The 16,958-nt window shown below is 39.6% G+C and overlaps 1 protein-coding gene across 2 annotated transcripts in view; it reads right to left on the minus strand.

Moving 5' to 3' along the window:
• zfhx3b (zinc finger homeobox 3b) overlaps positions 1 to 16,958 on the minus strand; it is a 216,792-nt gene that overhangs the window by 13,258 nt on the left and 186,576 nt on the right. For both annotated transcript variants that reach the window (XM_061743342.1, XM_061743341.1), the window contains 4 exons: positions 14,134 to 14,241; positions 4,810 to 4,946; positions 4,128 to 4,328; positions 75 to 198 (listed from right to left, as the gene is read on the minus strand). In XM_061743342.1, coding sequence (XP_061599326.1) covers positions 75 to 198; positions 4,128 to 4,328; positions 4,810 to 4,946; positions 14,134 to 14,241 — 570 coding nt within the window. The remainder of the gene's footprint in view (positions 1 to 74; positions 199 to 4,127; positions 4,329 to 4,809; positions 4,947 to 14,133; positions 14,242 to 16,958) is intronic.

Genomic DNA, 16,958 nt, shown 5'->3' on the forward strand with positions numbered 1-16,958 from the left:
ACAGGTGATTTAAACTTTTGTGAGTGCTATTACTGTGTGGAACAACAGATATTTAAAAAAATTCAGATACTAACCAGCTTGCTTCCTTGTATTTTCAGCGTTAGAGTTAGCTGTGGCATGTGGGGTGCTCTGGGACTCGCGCTCTGGACTAGGCACAGGTATGAACATACTTGCTGGTAGAACATCAGTGGCTGTCACCTGTTTAAACAAAGAACACAAAGAAGCCAAAGGTTAATAGGCTAATTTAATGGCAAATTAAGTCTGTAATTCAGTTTAAATGATGAAATAAAAACGTAAGAAATAATCAAGAGGTACCGAAAAATAACCAAAGATTTTTCTTTTTTTCAGATTCAGCGGTAAACCTTTTCTTTAAAAAAAAAAGGGGGGGGGGGGTCTCCATTCATAAACAACAAAAACAAGTTTGAAAAATATATAGAAATAAAGACGTTTTCTCTGGTCTTAAAAGGTTAATCATGAGTGAGTGCTGGCAACATATGTTTATCCCTGTTGCTTTTTGTCAGCTAGCCAATTTCTCCCCCAGTTGCCTCTTAGCAGTTTCAAAAATAGTCACAACAGCTCATTACACAGTTCTCTGTGAAGCAATAATTACTGGGTGAAAGTGAGTGGTTAGAAGATGACGCTTTGTCTTTTTTCATCTTCTTTCAGTTTCCTTTGCAAATATAAGTAGTCTAATACAAAATGTATTTCAAATTTTTACAACCTATCCTTTCTTCCTTCCTGTTGCAGCTTACATTTTTCACCTTCACATATTGTTGAAGAAAATGTATGTCCCTTCAGCTTTTCAGTTAGTACAAAAACCAACATCTCACATAGTGAAGATGGATTGTACTCTTTCAAAATGAAAAACAGGAAGTATGTGTACTTAAACATGATGAGTTCATGATTATAAAAAATATAAAACCAATTAACATGTTAGTCAATGTATCTGTATGATATAAAAAATGCCCCCTTGGGCATATCTTTCAAACTGTTCCTTAAAGAGCTGCTGTAAGAACATTTTTAAAAGTATTCAGTTATCACCTCATGTATAATTGATTTTAATGTTAACTAGACCAAGTAAGACTTGATATGACAACGTTGCACGCTACTTAGCGGAAAACATCCACCCATAGAACCAAAAGAACAACAAAAAGATCTACATTACTTGGTGGAATTTTTCCTAGACAATTGTTTCATTATGTGATTAGAAGAATAAGTATCCCAAGGTCACTTTTTAAGTCAGACTGACTAATTGGCAAACACAGTTCAAAATGGCTAAGAGCCAGTCGGATTGGAATTAATGAAGCACAATTATTTTCATTACCCCCATCTTACTCAAACAGAAAATGAGACATGGAATGTGGAAAGGGAGACTGTAGGAGTTTATGTATATTATATATGGGCCCTCTGCTGTACGCCAATGAATGTACATGAGGCACACATGAGATGGAAAGAAAAAGTGAGGTAGGAGCGCAAAGATGACAGGTGGATGAAGGGATGAAGGGTGGGAGAGTGAGCGCATCATTATTCACACTTGGCAAGAAATAAAAGTCAGCTATTTCAGAATTAATTAGAATCCTCTATGTAGACACGTGAAAAGGATAAAGTACCTTTCCATCTGATTTCACTAGTTGTAAAAAGGTACAGGCTTTAATGTGTCTTATATTACCTCTGTTCAATCTCCTCTTGTAGTGGTTCAGTACATTACTACCTCTATAAAAGAAATAAATATTGCTGTCTACCATACTAATGTGCTTGCCATTTACTTACTAGATGGGGGATGAAGATGGTTAGGCAGCAGACAGAGCAATGTTTTATTCGATGATTGTCCAGCCAGCTATTTAACCTCGCAGGACAGAACAGAGCAAAGATTTGCTCAGTGATTTACAAGAAAACGAGTAAATTCAAATCTTACTTCACCTTTATAGGTCTTAAAGGACGCAAAAGGAATTGTCTGTCTGTGTAGAAAAAAAGTGTTCCACTGAAATTTAAAAGATATCACTGTAACACAAAGAGTTCAAGTTGGAACACTGCAAATTTAGGAGTTACTTCAGAAGGGGTGCTGCACGTTGACGCTTGAGAACCGTTCTGTTTCATAAATTCAGTTACTTATTTTAGAATGGAGAGATGACAAAGTCTATATTCTTTTTAGTAGTATCTCCTGAAGTGGTGTATCTGTCTATTAACTTTTAATCAGTTTCACAGTTATTTGAACATTCATGACAAAAAAGCTTTGTTTTGACAAGTACACAGATGATTGCAGACATGCCAGTAATGTAAGTGAAGTAATAAATGAACTGGGAGCTGAAACCTGCTTATCTTGAGATCATTAGAGAAAAATACAAAAACAGATTATGAGTTGACCTCTACAAATGACTGTAATTAGAGGAGAGATTCAGATGGTGCTCTGATAATGAATGCATGAAGACAATGGATAAGCAGAGATAAATAAGGATCTTAAAAGGTATAATCATTTCTAATAAGCCTGCGGGATTGCCTGCAGCCATTTCACAATTAACAGGATTCTTTGTGTTTAATAAAATGGATGAATGCTGGCAATTTAGAGCAGTGAATGCAGGAGGGAAAATTGTTCACACAGCCAGGCAGTTTCTGGAGACAGAGATTCATTAAGAGTGAGATACTTATCCTCCTGACATTGCTCAGTCCTTATACTGGTCCTTGACCTGATACAGAGCCTGAAATCTGGCTAGGAGAAATGTATGATAGTGGCAATGTTTGGCTTATACCACAAAGGAGAGCTATGTTTTTCCTGCCTTCAAAGCTGTTTTTGAGGTAACACTTATTGGCAAAGTAATGAGAGAAATTGGTATTAAAACTGGTTTAACCTTGTAAATTTAGGAAAACACATCCATCTATGTTGATGATTTACATACTAAAGTATCACCTGCTATGGGACTATATAACTTGATTAAAGAAATATTTGCCATGCTAAACTAATACATAGTAAAACAACAAGGCCAACTAAAGCCAGTGGAAGGTTGCCTTCAGATGTAATGATTGGCAATGGAAATAAAAATAAAAATAAAACATTTCCCTTGTCTCAGACAATCAAACAACTATGTTCTGCAAAAATCCCCTTGACAGTATACCTGATCTTTTATTTACAGATGTTTTTGGCACTATTGGTTCTAGTATTTTAACTCTGGTGAACCCATCTCCCTCAAAGTGCTCTGGCAGCTTCTTTTAATAGCTATGGTGAAAGGCCTTTCAAAAACAAGAGCCTAGAACCTTCAGGTTTCTACAATTTTCCGCCTTTCTCTAAACTCCCTTTTTATCTAAAGTGTTGGAGAGAGTTGTTTTCAACCAACTATGAACTTTTCCTAGATTAATTTAGTATCTATCAAACACATCAGTGTGGTTTTAAGCCTCACCACAGTACAGTAACTGCCCGTTTGAGAGTTTCACTTCCCTTCACTATTGATTCAGTAACCTCTGCTGTTCAGCCACAGAATTCACTGAATGTGTTTCTAACTTACATTTAGCATATAATGACATATTAGCAGTGTTTTGGGGAATTGGTACATGAAAATATGGTTAACAGGAGAGACCCCACACGGCCAGGAGATTTTCATGGTAGCGTTTTTCGATGTTTTTGGGATGAGGGTGATGTTGATGTTGCAACTTCTGTGATGTCTAGTGTGGCTTTGAGCTGCAGCGTTTTATAGGCTACGACATTGGATAACTAAGACTATCATTGCACATAAATTGTGAAATCCAGCAACACGCAAGGCATTCGTTGTTATATGTCACACATACGTTATGTAAAAGAATATTGACAGTTCAGCGTATACCAGCCTTTTAGGGAAATATTGATATGTCTGTAAGCCATATAGGCTGGTTAAATCATCTAGCTGTGACAGAGCCTCAAGTTAGATTGTAAGATGTTACTCATTGTTTCAAAGGCTCCATTTGTCTGAGTTCATTCATGTTCATACTCCTGTGAGAACCGAGGTTTTCCAACCATGATATTCCCAGATCTAGATAGAGGTGATGCTTTTTTTCCCAGCTGCTTCTACCATTCTTGGAACAACTAATCACAATTTTTATTTGACCCCTAAATCAGAGCTAAAGTAAAAGTAAAAGACTTACAAATATACGGTACTTACTGTAGCAATTAGCTTGTCAACGCAGTCAGGTGCAACACTGTGGAGGTGTGTGAGGTGAAACTGCAGGTGGATCTTGTTGTTTAGCATGTCCTGGCATAACGGGCAGCGTAGCATGGGCTGAACAGAGTGCTGCGTCATCACGTGCATTCTGAGGCGATTCAGGTCCGTGTTGGTGAACTTGCAGTAGGGGCACTGGTACATCTGAGTGAATGCAGACACAGAAACCGAGAGAGAGGTGGGGGAGAAAACAGGGTCAATTGGGTGAAATAGGTGCACTGAGCATGGTGGGCCTGCTTGAAAAGAAGCGCTAGATGAGGGAAAAGAGTGGAGCCCCCCTCCCGTCAAGCAGCAGATCCCTCTGATCACAGACACGTGTGTAATACTGAGTACCACTGAGTCTTGGCACCCACTTCAAAGTGCTCTCATCTGTCAAATACTATATCGATTTTTCCACCTTATACACGGTTAGCGGTGCTACCACAGCAGAAGGGCTAAAATCATTTTGAGTAGATTTGAAAAGAAATCTGCATATTATAACAGGATTTAGTGAGTCAACTAATTAACTAAATTACTGAAAATAAATATATTTTATATAAACTAATGTGTATGATAACGGCTCATTATGAGAGTTGGATAACCCTGAGCAAATAGTCCATATATTAAAGTGGTCTCTAATGCTCACCTGCTCAGCAGCCCCCTTCTCAGCCGTCCTGGGACGTTTCGAGGCGAGTGGACTCTCGGACGTCTCTGATCGTGAAGACGGCCTTTTAGAAGGAATTGGTGAATCTGACTGCCGCCGTTCCAAGTGGCTGGACAAAGCTGGATACATTCAGACAGACGCATGAAAACAGGTAGGGATGGAGAGAGGAGAGAGGAGAGAAGATATGTCAAAACAAAGGAATAGAGAAGGGAGACTGGGAGCAAGTTAATTAATACAACTCTGGGTGAAGGGCTTCATAGGATGTCTTTATTTTAAATTATATATAATTGTCTTTATTAGGTAGTGAAAGTTTTGTATCCCCTTCATGTTTCTGCAGGAATAAAGAAACAAAAAACCCACAATCACGCTCACATACACACTTTGTACTTGTCCTTGACAGCCGGTGTGCTCGGATGGGCTCATTCCTTCAGTGTTGGTTTGTCAGGATATCACAAAACACCAAAACAGGCTAACTAATATTCATTTGTCCCAGGGCACAGATTTTGGGAGTCTTTCTGTATTTGCATCTCCTCCCCGTGCTTGCTTGGGTTCCCTCCAGGTACTCCAGCTTCCTCCCACAGTCCAAAAACATGCGTACTAGGCTAATTGGTGATTCTAAATTGCCCGTAGGTGTAAGTGTGAGCATGCATGGTTGTCTGTCTATATATGTGGCCCTGCGATGGACTGGCGACCTGTCCAGGGTGAACCCCTGCCTCTCGCCTGAAATGAGCTGGGATAGGCTCCAGCAGACCCCCGTGACCCTGCACAGGATAAGACTGGGATTGAAAATAGTAAGTAAGTAAATAAGTAAGAAAGTGAACGGCAGTTAAAATTTTGCATTTTAAGTTCTTGTTACTTGTCAGTGAACAAGAGAAAAATAGGACAGCAAGATAAGAAACTCTTGGTGCCTTCACAAAGCTGGTTTTTACATATGACAACAAGCTTTCATTCAATTCCACTTTCCAAGAAATTAAACCATGCCAGTTTGCTCAATGATGGCCATCAGAGTGATACTCACAGCATTCGACTTTGGTTCTCAGTCTGTGGAAATATGTATTTATAAAAAAAAATACAGCTATTGTCAGGTGGGTGCCAGTCTCACACTAATTCTCTCAATGCATGAAACACCGAAGTTTCCAAAATGACATGTTTTTCTTCATGTGTCTGCAGAAAAAGGCCTCGCATGAACCCATACTTTAGAAATATTCCACTTTACAAAAGGAAGGATAATCTAGAGTTGGCACACAGAGAGGGATAATAGGAGCAGTTGAGCATGTGCTCACAGAGGTGCTTAATCCACATAGAAAACGTGTAAGGGCTGCAGTTGGACCACACTTTGTCACCAGTGGAAAGACTTCACAGTGAAACTTGAGGAGGTGTGTCACCAACCCCTAACAAGCCCATAAAGAGTTAAATTTGGCCTTGTTTGTACAGTTCTGGAGTGGCAAATTGAGAACAGAGGGCACTGGTAAGGGAGGGTTGGTGGGGCTGGGGGTCAGGTTAAGCAGGGCTGACCATGCTCCTGCTCCAGACATTAAAATGTCAGCTTCAATCAGGACGGGGGCAGTTGAGCTGATTACTCAGTGGGGGACCTGGCTTTGGACAGAGCAGCCTGCAAGATCTCCCAGAGACAACGGTATCGGCCAGGGAGACCCTATTAGGGTCCAGTCACAGCCAATCCTATTAAACACATCCGCCAATAAACAAAGGGAATGTTAAACAAAGGGAACCTCCCATTCCCTGACATTAACCTCTCAGTCATGGAACTGTCCTCACCAATTCATCCTCCGACTCCACTTTAGTCCACTCCGACTACTCCTTGAACTCATCTTCTGACCAAACAAGAGTAATACTTTTGAGTTTTGGTGCTAGACTTCTATTTGATAATGGCAATATTTCTTTCTTAAGGACACATCCCTACCTAGTTTTGCTCTGGCATTGACAGCCATAATTGGGAAAAAGTATTTCAGCACCTGGCTCTTTTTTCTCTGTCTCTCTGTCTCTCTCTATCTTAGCAGTTCATTAGTTCAATAGGCTTCTTACGTCAACCATCACGGGGTAAGGAAGGACATCTTCTCTCCATGCAATGTAACAAGGTGTAAGAAAGAAACAGATGAAGGGATTGGAATTAATCATTCAAAGTTTAGTGCATTAATACGGGAATTACTAAATTAAAAGAAAGGGCGTTCAACAGAGTGGAGCAGAGGTGTGATCGCTGAATCTAAAGATAGGTGGTTCAATCCCTAGAAACATCATATCTCAGCCCGATATGCGTACCCCTTTGTGATTGCAGTGACCAAGTTCTGCATGCATTGCAGAGGGTATATCTATTCTCTAAAAGGAAGTGCTTTTTGAGTGTGAAAAAATAAACAACATATAGCTCTTTGTAGTAAATAGAGCCAGGTTAAAATACCCTCTGTGCCATTTAAACTTTAGCTATTAAGTTAGTGAATACAGTACAGAATCCAAAAATAGATCATGCCATGTATCAAACATTTTCTCAGTCTTGTGATGAAGGGAATGTCACAATTACACTTGCTGAGCTCAGTTAGCACCAGTGAGACTGGAACATGTTGAACCACTGGAAAGCTGAACTAAAAAGGGCCCCAAACCTGTTAAATAGTTCAGGTGCTTTATATTTAAGTGTGGATGAGAGAGAAAGTGTGTGAAGCAGAGGGGGCTTACTGCGGCACAGTTTCTCTCGTCACGGCCAATTAGGACTCCGTATATCTGATCAATCCTTTTTCTCTCAACAGTACACCCCGACACCATCACTGGCACCATGACTAACATCTAACTACTGTATCCCTTTTTCTTCTCGCCAAGGGTGACGAAAAACATGACTGAAATGTTGAAAAGTCAGGAATCAAAGAGGCAGAGAAAGTTTTAAGGAGGTTCTTTGGGTCATTAAATACAGTCTAGCGTGGAAAATTTGTTCAAGCATTGATGCGGACATACGTGACACGCGAACGTAGACAATGAAGGGGTTTTCATAAAGACGGAAAGATTGTGCTGTTATGGATTAAAATACTGTGCATCATTTCGACAGCAACAATACACAAAAATAGACAGAAAAAAAATAAATCAAAAGTGTGACATGCTAAGCCCACAGCTGAACTCTCAGCTAAGAAGCAAAGTTTAACTCCGTCAAGACATATGGTGAAAATGTTAAACTGACACTTGAAGTTACTGAGGAGACACAAGTGAGAAATAACATTTAAGTTTCACCTAAATAAGTATGACGTGTAACACAAGACAAAGAATCTTATTGTAAAGAAATGTGAAGCCATGAAAATGTTTTTTTTTCTTTTAAAGTAGAGGATAAAATCCTGCACCGTTTTGAGAGTATAACATGACAGTTTCTATAATAACGTGAAGTTGCATTGTCATCAGTCATCTCGCGATGACTTTGTTTGGACATTTAAGAGCTTTTAAAAAATACAGAGAACTAGAGTACATTTATGTGTTAAACATTAACAGTTAGTAGGCTAAATCACAGTGACCTCAGCAGCCATGACTGTTGAGTTTCCCCTCCTTCAGGGACACGAACGTTTGTCCAGGAGCCTGTCTGCTACCTCCATCTCTTCCACTGGTCATTAAACAAAAGGAAACCAACCACACTAAACATCTTCTGACAGGTTTTTTTTTTTTATTTCTCCAATCAGTTTTGTGTGAAAGCACAAAAAGCATAGGAAGAGTGGAGAATAAAAAACTGAGTCAATTACATTATTAATTCATACCCCTTTTCCGTAAACCAGAAGCTTTTCTGCCATCAGGTCCAGTAAGTGAATTGGACTTTGGCACCTTGTCTCTCTCTTTCCCTGTCTCTCTTCCTCCCTCTCTCCCTCTCTCTCTCTCGTAGCTGGACTGTATTATTCACGGCAGCGAAGGGGCTGTCAGCGCACTGCACCGGTTTCTGGAGCAATCCTCGCAGCCTTGTTGTGCTTTCAGGGGGGAGGTGGTGGCTGGACAGAGTGACTGAGACAGCAAAGACTGGATTAACCACAACAGGTCATCCACCGCTGAGATCTTTTAGGAGTGCAAAATCACAGCTCATCTTAATCTACGTCCTTGTGAGAGGTGATCCATATTTAGAAATGACAGTAAATGGTATGCAAGGATGTGAAAAATGGAGAAAGATTGCTGGTGTTTGAAGGGGAATTCCCATCCCACTGACTAAGATGAGGTGCTCATCATCTCCAGAGCCTCATTACTACAGTTCCTGACATGCCATGGCAGCTTCAGGCCTCAGTTGTAAAAATCATAACCTATCATATATTCTGTCTATGTCAGTGATGCTGAATAACTTTACTATCACTTTGCCCCGAACAGACACATTCTGACAATCACGCAATCCCTTTGTGCAATGAAACTCAAGGATCATGTGTGGTATGCTTCCTGAAAAGTCTGTCCACTCATCCCCAACTTCCTAAAACCTTTCACCTTCAAGTTGCTGAGGCCAACTGACATGTTTCTTGCCTTTTGCACCACAGACAATCCTCACCTCTATTCCCTCAGCAGGCTGGCCATTAATATGGAGATGATTCCACTTCTCCCTCGGTGCCACAAGTCATTTTCTTCCCGAGCTATGCTAACAACACCTGAATATTGTCTTCTCTGTTTCCAATTTCTATCCAGGTTTTTAATCTACAGCCTGTGTCAGAGCCCAGAGCAATAAAGGCCAGTGCTCCATTTCATCCTATATTTCTGGGGTAATTACTCTGCATTATTAAAGAAATGAGAACACAGAAATCTTCAACCAAGAACCAGAGACATAATGTACAAATTAAATAATATCCTGGTATTAATAAAGTATATTTTTTTATAAAACAAAACACACCACAGTGGATATTGGAGGGGAAATTGTGACTTGTGCATCCTAAATTGAGAGAAGACATCAGTTAGCACAGTTGTAATTAATCTAAAGGCTGCCGTGAACAACAGGATGACAAGTTATTCACCTTTGCAGGACACAGCTGTAGCTCTTGTGCTTGGCTGTTAGAAACCCTGTGGTAAAACTCATAAATACTCAGCTTTCAGGGAGGGGCCCTTACAAACAAGGACAATTTATGGCCTATTATCTTCAAAGACAAAAGGAATTATAATTTGAGGGATGACAAACACTGAAAGGACGTGACATGAATAAACATCTTCACTGCTCCGTCTCCGGGATTCTCACTCTGCTTAGTGTTTAAAAGCAATAACAAATCAGAACTGCAACTAAATGTCCCACCGCTCAAAGCGACAATAACATAAACTTGAATAATTTTATTATAACTAAGCATGGGCATCCAATTTTCAGCTTGGTGCAGAGCTAAAACTGAAAGTGCACATCTGCACTGTCATATGGAGAACAATCCGTTTGTTCTCTGGTAGGCTACGTGTTTCTGAGGAGCGACGGCAGAAGACCGACAGGATGAAGTGGAGCACAATAAAAAAAAAAAAGAAAGCCGACTGCAATGCCTTAGCCATGCGTCTAGGGGATGCTAATCATCATGTTCATTATACAGATTACACGCAGCAGCCCCAGTGCACAACACATCTGCTTCTATTAGGTACAAAACACCTGGGTACACACATGTTCTCACTGAAGCACATCAGCACAAACGCAGGTACATTTGTGGAGTCAAAAAGTCGCACTCACACCCAGAGTCCGTGAGATTGTATTCTTGTGTAGCGGCTCTCTGTTCATTTGAACAGTTTCTCAGGTTTGGTGTCAACCTTTGACTGAAAATAGTTCATAGAGAAATTTTACTTAAATACCAAGATTAAATACATATGTTCAAGTAAATATGTCAAACATTGATTTGGATGTGAGCAGGAAATATGTTAGAGTTCTCCTAACTTTATAGTATCAGTTTGAATGTTATTGTTTTGTAATTTGTCAGAGCCTGTGTGTAGTGACGTAGCAGGAACATACCTTAAATATTTGTAGCCAGGCAGCGTATCGACTGTTCCTTACAGCTAATCGAATACTGCGTGTCACACTTAATTGGTGCTCAAAAAACTATATTAAAATACACTTTTACTGTTAGCCTCAAAACAGTAAAAGAGACTTAATTTGGAAAACACATGCATAATTGACTTCACTGTTAAAAACAGTTTTTAAAAACAGGTGGCATGCACAGCCGTCTGTGCTTCACCAGGCATATGGACATTTTTAAAATGATCATTAACTCATCCCTATTTTTAAAATGTGCCATACAAAATGTGGAAAAGACACTGAATATGTATTTATATGTATTGGATATGGAATTAATTTACTTACAAGTCTATCTAATACCTGGGGTGATGTGGATCTGAGAATGTGAATGACCTAGGATGATATCTACATTTTTCTGTCCTTGCATCCACCACTTCCCTCCTTGTGGCATTAATTGGATATTAGGAAGGACATGAAAATCATTTTAAATTTCTACTGAACCCTAGAAATGTTGAATGTGCGACCATGAAAAACTACCCTCCCTTCGGTCAAACTTTTTCTGTACATTTATGTTAAATGTGTAAAATCACATTGTGTCCAAATTTACAGGCATATTAGCAATCCCATCGTTCCAGCCATGTTCCTCTTAGTCCTACTCTCCCTTCCCACCGGTCTTGCTGCACTACTGCATTCTATACATTCAACACCTGCATACATCCAGCACCTGCTTTAATGAAGGATCTTGTTCATATTCCGAAGCCTTTCTCTTTTACCCAGTTACTCTCAGCTACTGTAGGTGGAGAAAGTACGAGGGGAGAGAAATGAGACTCGTGGCTATCCAGTCATACATATTTCATACCGACTATCAAAAATGACCCTTTGAATTACTAATCATGACGGATGATTCAGTTGCAGCCACTGCTGAGATGAACATCAGAGCCGAAATACATTAAATGTACAATGTTCCATTTGTAATTACCTTTAAATGTATACCACTCTTCTGTTTGCAATAGGAATACACTTATGAAAATGTATTTAGTATTCATAAAAAGTTGCACCGGATACTGTGTGCAGTATTTTCCAGCATATGACATTTGCAAACATTTGCATCCCTCAAAACATGCTTCAATGTGTTATCACTGAGATAAATAAATAAATCAGGAAAACAACATGAGAATAATGAAGGCATCTCTCAAGAAATGACAAGCCAAATACATATGTATTTTACAAAGGCTTCTGATGTACATCTAAATGATTTTAATGAATAGTGAGGAGCTGCTTCTTCTTGGAACAAGAAAGAGAAAATAAGATTGACAGTGGCTTTAAAAAGGAAGAAGCCTTTTTTCTGTGCTCGCTAATGCCGTCTGTCTGACAGTGATTGTCATTTGTAAGGGAACAATGTTCTGCTCTGTTCCAACAGCTACATGACAACGATGAGAAGAAGTACTTCAGTAATTCTAATGATCGACTTTAGAAACAGCTCAGTCTCAGACAGGAGGCTCAGCAACTTCAGACATAACAGGTTGGCCAAGACTCATACACCATATTTTAACAAACATTCCATCTGCGGGCCTCCTGTGCAACACTTTTAAACAATCACCAGCTCAAACGAATAATCCTGTTTAATGCCATGTGAGGACTTCCTTGCTTCTCCCCAAAAATATGAGTTTCATGATCTTGTTCTGAATGGGCATTGTATTCATCAATCACAGGAAGTTTGAAGCACAAAAAAGACCCTTCTATTAAACTACAGTTGTCTACATTTCGCTGACAACACAGCCTTGAACCCACCACACCATCATACACCCACCCACGTTTCCACTGACATCAAACAGAACCTCAGACCTGGTTCCCTAATGCAATGCTATTTTTAACTAAGCGTTTCTAATAAGCTGCTGGGAAGCTGTAAATTTTTCATATGCAAGCACATATTTCCTTTGTGAAAACACAGAAACACACTTATTTGGTGATTAGCGACTGACAGAGGGGAGGAAAGGAACTGAATATGCTTGTATCAAATTGCATGCCTTTCAAAAAGGAGGAATCCTAATGCGAGGAGTCGTCTTCCTGTGCACCACAGGTATGAGTGAATTATTAATCGGCCAGCTCATTTTAATGCTTTTTAAAGTGCTTTATTTTGATGTGCTAAAACATACTTTTAGCCATATTCAGTCAGGCATCCATATCATTATTTCTTCCATCAAAGAGGAGTGTCGCCCTTTCAAAGAGCACAAACAACTCAGCCTCATTTAAAATAGAAGTTCGAATATCAAAGACATTTTACAAAGGCTGGGCTTCAAACACTGTGATGAAGTTTTTTTTTTCATGCTATACTTTAGAAAAACTTAGGTATGCTAAAGGTTTGAATTGTTTTCCAGCTTTTAACCTGACAAGTGTAAATCAAAACATCCTGCAGTAACACGTGAAGAAGTTAGTTAAGTGAAATGCATCCCGTTACTGTTGAAGTGTCATTATAAGAAATCGCTTCTGCTCAAAAAGATATCTTAACTGCCACCACTGTTTTTCTACAAAATGTGTACCCTGTAAACTGTGCATGTAAAAGTGAAATATAACCCTATATTTTTAAAAATCTGACTGTAATCAGTAAAAAAGGCTTCACATGTGTAATCAGACACAATGCTGCACATACTCTGTGTAGTATGAAGTGGGAAAAACCATTTTAAAATGTAGCTATAGTCTCTTTTATTCTGTTATACAGCCTTGCAAACATCTCCTTGTCACACAAAACTCAAACACTTTTGCTCACTATGTGATATAATCATCATCCTAAGTCGTCCAAACTGTAAAAGAATATCAGCAAAGAGCAACAGTGTAAAAATGTAAATAAAACAAGTACACCAATGTTTGTGAAAGCAGCCTGCTCGATCAGAGTTTTAGGCCTAAAGCTCCTCCCCTCACACTGAGGCCTGCCCCCTGCCTAAGGTTCACCGCCTCCACCTGTCATGAAAGGAGGGCCAGAAACACCTCTCCTCATCTGACAACATGAAACACATGTGCGGGCTGTGTACTCCTGTTTGACTTTAGAAGAGCCTGCCTGTGGCTCGCTGGAGTTGCACATACAGGCCTGCTCACCTATTGAGCAAAGACAAAACAGGGGTCACATGTCACATGAACATATTACCTAAATTGACAGTTGGCCTTGACTTCACAGTCCTGGAAACATGGAAGCATGCAGGGTGAAAATATAGTATTTGAAAAGTAGATGAGGGAGTTTTTAGAGTGTGTTGACTGCCTAAAAGACTATTCATATTTTGTTAAAATATGTTTAATTTATTTACACAAAAGGCCTGCTGTTGATCACCAACCGGCTTTGGGGCCATACAAATCCCTTGAACGGCAATGTGTGGAAATATTGGGCTTACCTGTCCCTTTGGTGAGCTCCTTCTCCCCCCCACTTTCTCTGTCTTTGGTTTGGTCCTCCTGGTCTGTGGTGGTCTCACTAGCAGCCTCCACATCCTCGCTCAGCTCTCCTGAAGGGGGAGGGAGAACGAGATATGTAAATCACCACGCCATCAGAATTGGTGGAAGCACTTAAAGGGACGGCAGCGGTTTTTCCTATAGGAGCTCGCAACAATTACATTTGCTGACACACCGTTGTAACGCCAGCAGACAAAGAGGGCAGAATCTGCTTTCTGCTCTCTGTCCTGTGCCGTGTGATCTTCGCTCTGAAATGATTTTGGAGCTCAATTATAAAATCAGAGAAATTGTGGCAAAATACAAAGGAAACAAAAATCTTGAACTGTATTAAAACCATGACACAAGCCCCCCCCCCCCCCCCATTTAATATGGACATATATCTATAGGGAGAAAAAAAAGCACAGATGTGGGCTGAAGTGGGCAGATGGAAAAATGATTGTATGAGCAGTATCCTTCAAGCAAAAGACCTTATATTACACCCACTCTCTCACTCTCACTACATGCACACATTTTACTGTCCCCCACCGCAATCTGCTAGATGACTTACCAATACAAACCCCATTTTACTTCTGTTATCCTATTGTGAAAAAAAAATCATAAATAATTTAAAATGTTCAGAGCCACAATTCATTTTATTTTTATGCCAAGTCAAAGACAGAAATCCCCTGTAACCACCTTAAAAGCCTCAGCTCGATATATCAGGCCATTTAGGAGCATCGAAGTCCAAACAATGGATATCCAATAACGCCATTTGTAAGTAACACACAGAGGAAAAGATAACAAAAACAAATAATAAAAAGGGCATCAATCTTGTTTATTTCCCTCCAGTGCCCCTTGAACATCCCTTCTGCCTGTTAAGTTTGTTTAAAAGTAGTGAGACTTGCATGTGAAAGGATTGATTTGACAACAGTAAACTAAGCCGCAGTCAATAGTCTCTATCAGTTATTACACAAGTCAGCTAATTCTCAGCAAATGTACTTAAATGCTCTTTTGAAAATGCTTTCATGCTTTGGCCTACTCTATGAGCTATTGATATATTGACAAAGCTACAACAGCTACTGAAATATCCTGTTCAAGTATTCAGCCCTACGGTCATCACACATCCAGCCTTAGCTCATCACATGACTACCCAGAGCCAAAACCACTTTTTATCACGTCACATTATCCCTCATCCTGGACTGTTTATCTCCTCAGTTGTGAGAGGTTGAATACAGCCATATTCATCATATTCTCAGTCTCAAGTGTGTGTCGTAAACATCGATGAATGTAGGAAATCAGACATGTGAGCTTGCTGGATGTTGTCACACCTGTCTGTATAGTTATTCTGAGCAAAAGAAAAATCAGAACCGTCTCAGTAGAAATACTTTCTACATATAATTCCAATGTGTTAATGAAAAATGCATTTAATGAAATTATTTTTCATTAATTTCATGTTTTATTATCTGCTGCAAGTGTGTCTTCTTTTAAGTGACTTAATTAAAAGTGAAATGGTATTTTGCTATTTTTTTCCCCCAATGTTTATGCTTTAAGGCCGACTTAATGCCCACGAGAGATACAAAACAATTCTGATGAACACTAACTGTTTTGTTTCAGAGAGAAAAAAAATGATTGCGATGGAATTGAGAAATACTTTGTATTTGTAGCCTGGGAGGGGCAAAACCCTCCATTTCCTGCTTTCAGAGCCAGTTGCAGGAGGAAACACCTGTCTGAGCAGAGTGATAGCTGTATGGATTTTGTCACATGTGACTGGTAAAAGTCAAAGCCACGATCCGATGTTTAAAGAAAGATAATTGAAAAGGCATGGGTTCCTCGGAGTCGAAAGCATATGTTAGTTTTTCCTAAATCCCACATATGAACATATTTTATTATTTTATTTTTCGCCGCGTTTCTATTATGTTTCTATGGCAACCTATGAATCCCATCCAGCACAGCCCATCCTGGGCTGGTGAGGCACATCCTGAGCATTCCCACAAAAACCAGAGATCTGCTTCCGAGTGCCAAAATCTCATCTAACTCCTGTCTGCATAAATCTCCACAACGGTGCAAGAATTAGGATGCTGTACCACTGCACAGGTGCTCAGATTACAAAATAATCCCCAGGTAAATTTTTCTTCACCTTTAAAAATGGGGCAAGGTGTCATTTCTTAGCTATGTGACACATGTAGTGAGACTAATTCCCCACCTACACATTAATACACACTTAGTGCTTAAAACGTTACACTGATAGGCAGCCAACATTTTAAAGCTTCTCAGCTTCTTTATACCCACGCCTGAGATCTGCCACACACACTTTACATGAACATGTTTGAACCAATACCCCCCCCACCCCCAGGATTTGTACACTTCTTTATCAAGATGTTTAATCAACATGTATGGCATTTTAAACACACACAACACTGAGAACCATGCATAATTTATGCAGAAATGCAGACGTATAATTCCAGGAGCACCGCTACATCCTTAAGTGGCAAATAGCTTTGCCCATTTCTCGTCTCATCTACAATAGTATTACAGAATGATTAAAGCTGGGCTGACTATAATTAATGAAAGGTCACGAGTGGCCTAAGAGTAGGATGCAAATGGAAGAGACACTAAACTGTAGCCATAGATTAACTCTGAAAATAGATTACAGGAAACACTCACAGCCACGGCAGCAGGCCATTTCTAACCCAAATTTGAAAGATGTAAAGGACAATAGCCTCAAGGTTGTCTTCTAATTAATTGTCTTCATTAACCATCCTAATACAATGATATGAAACAGTTCCATTAA

Source organism: Cololabis saira, chromosome 2 (assembly GCF_033807715.1).
Source record: "Cololabis saira isolate AMF1-May2022 chromosome 2, fColSai1.1, whole genome shotgun sequence".
Taxonomy (NCBI): Eukaryota; Metazoa; Chordata; class Actinopteri; order Beloniformes; family Belonidae; genus Cololabis; species Cololabis saira.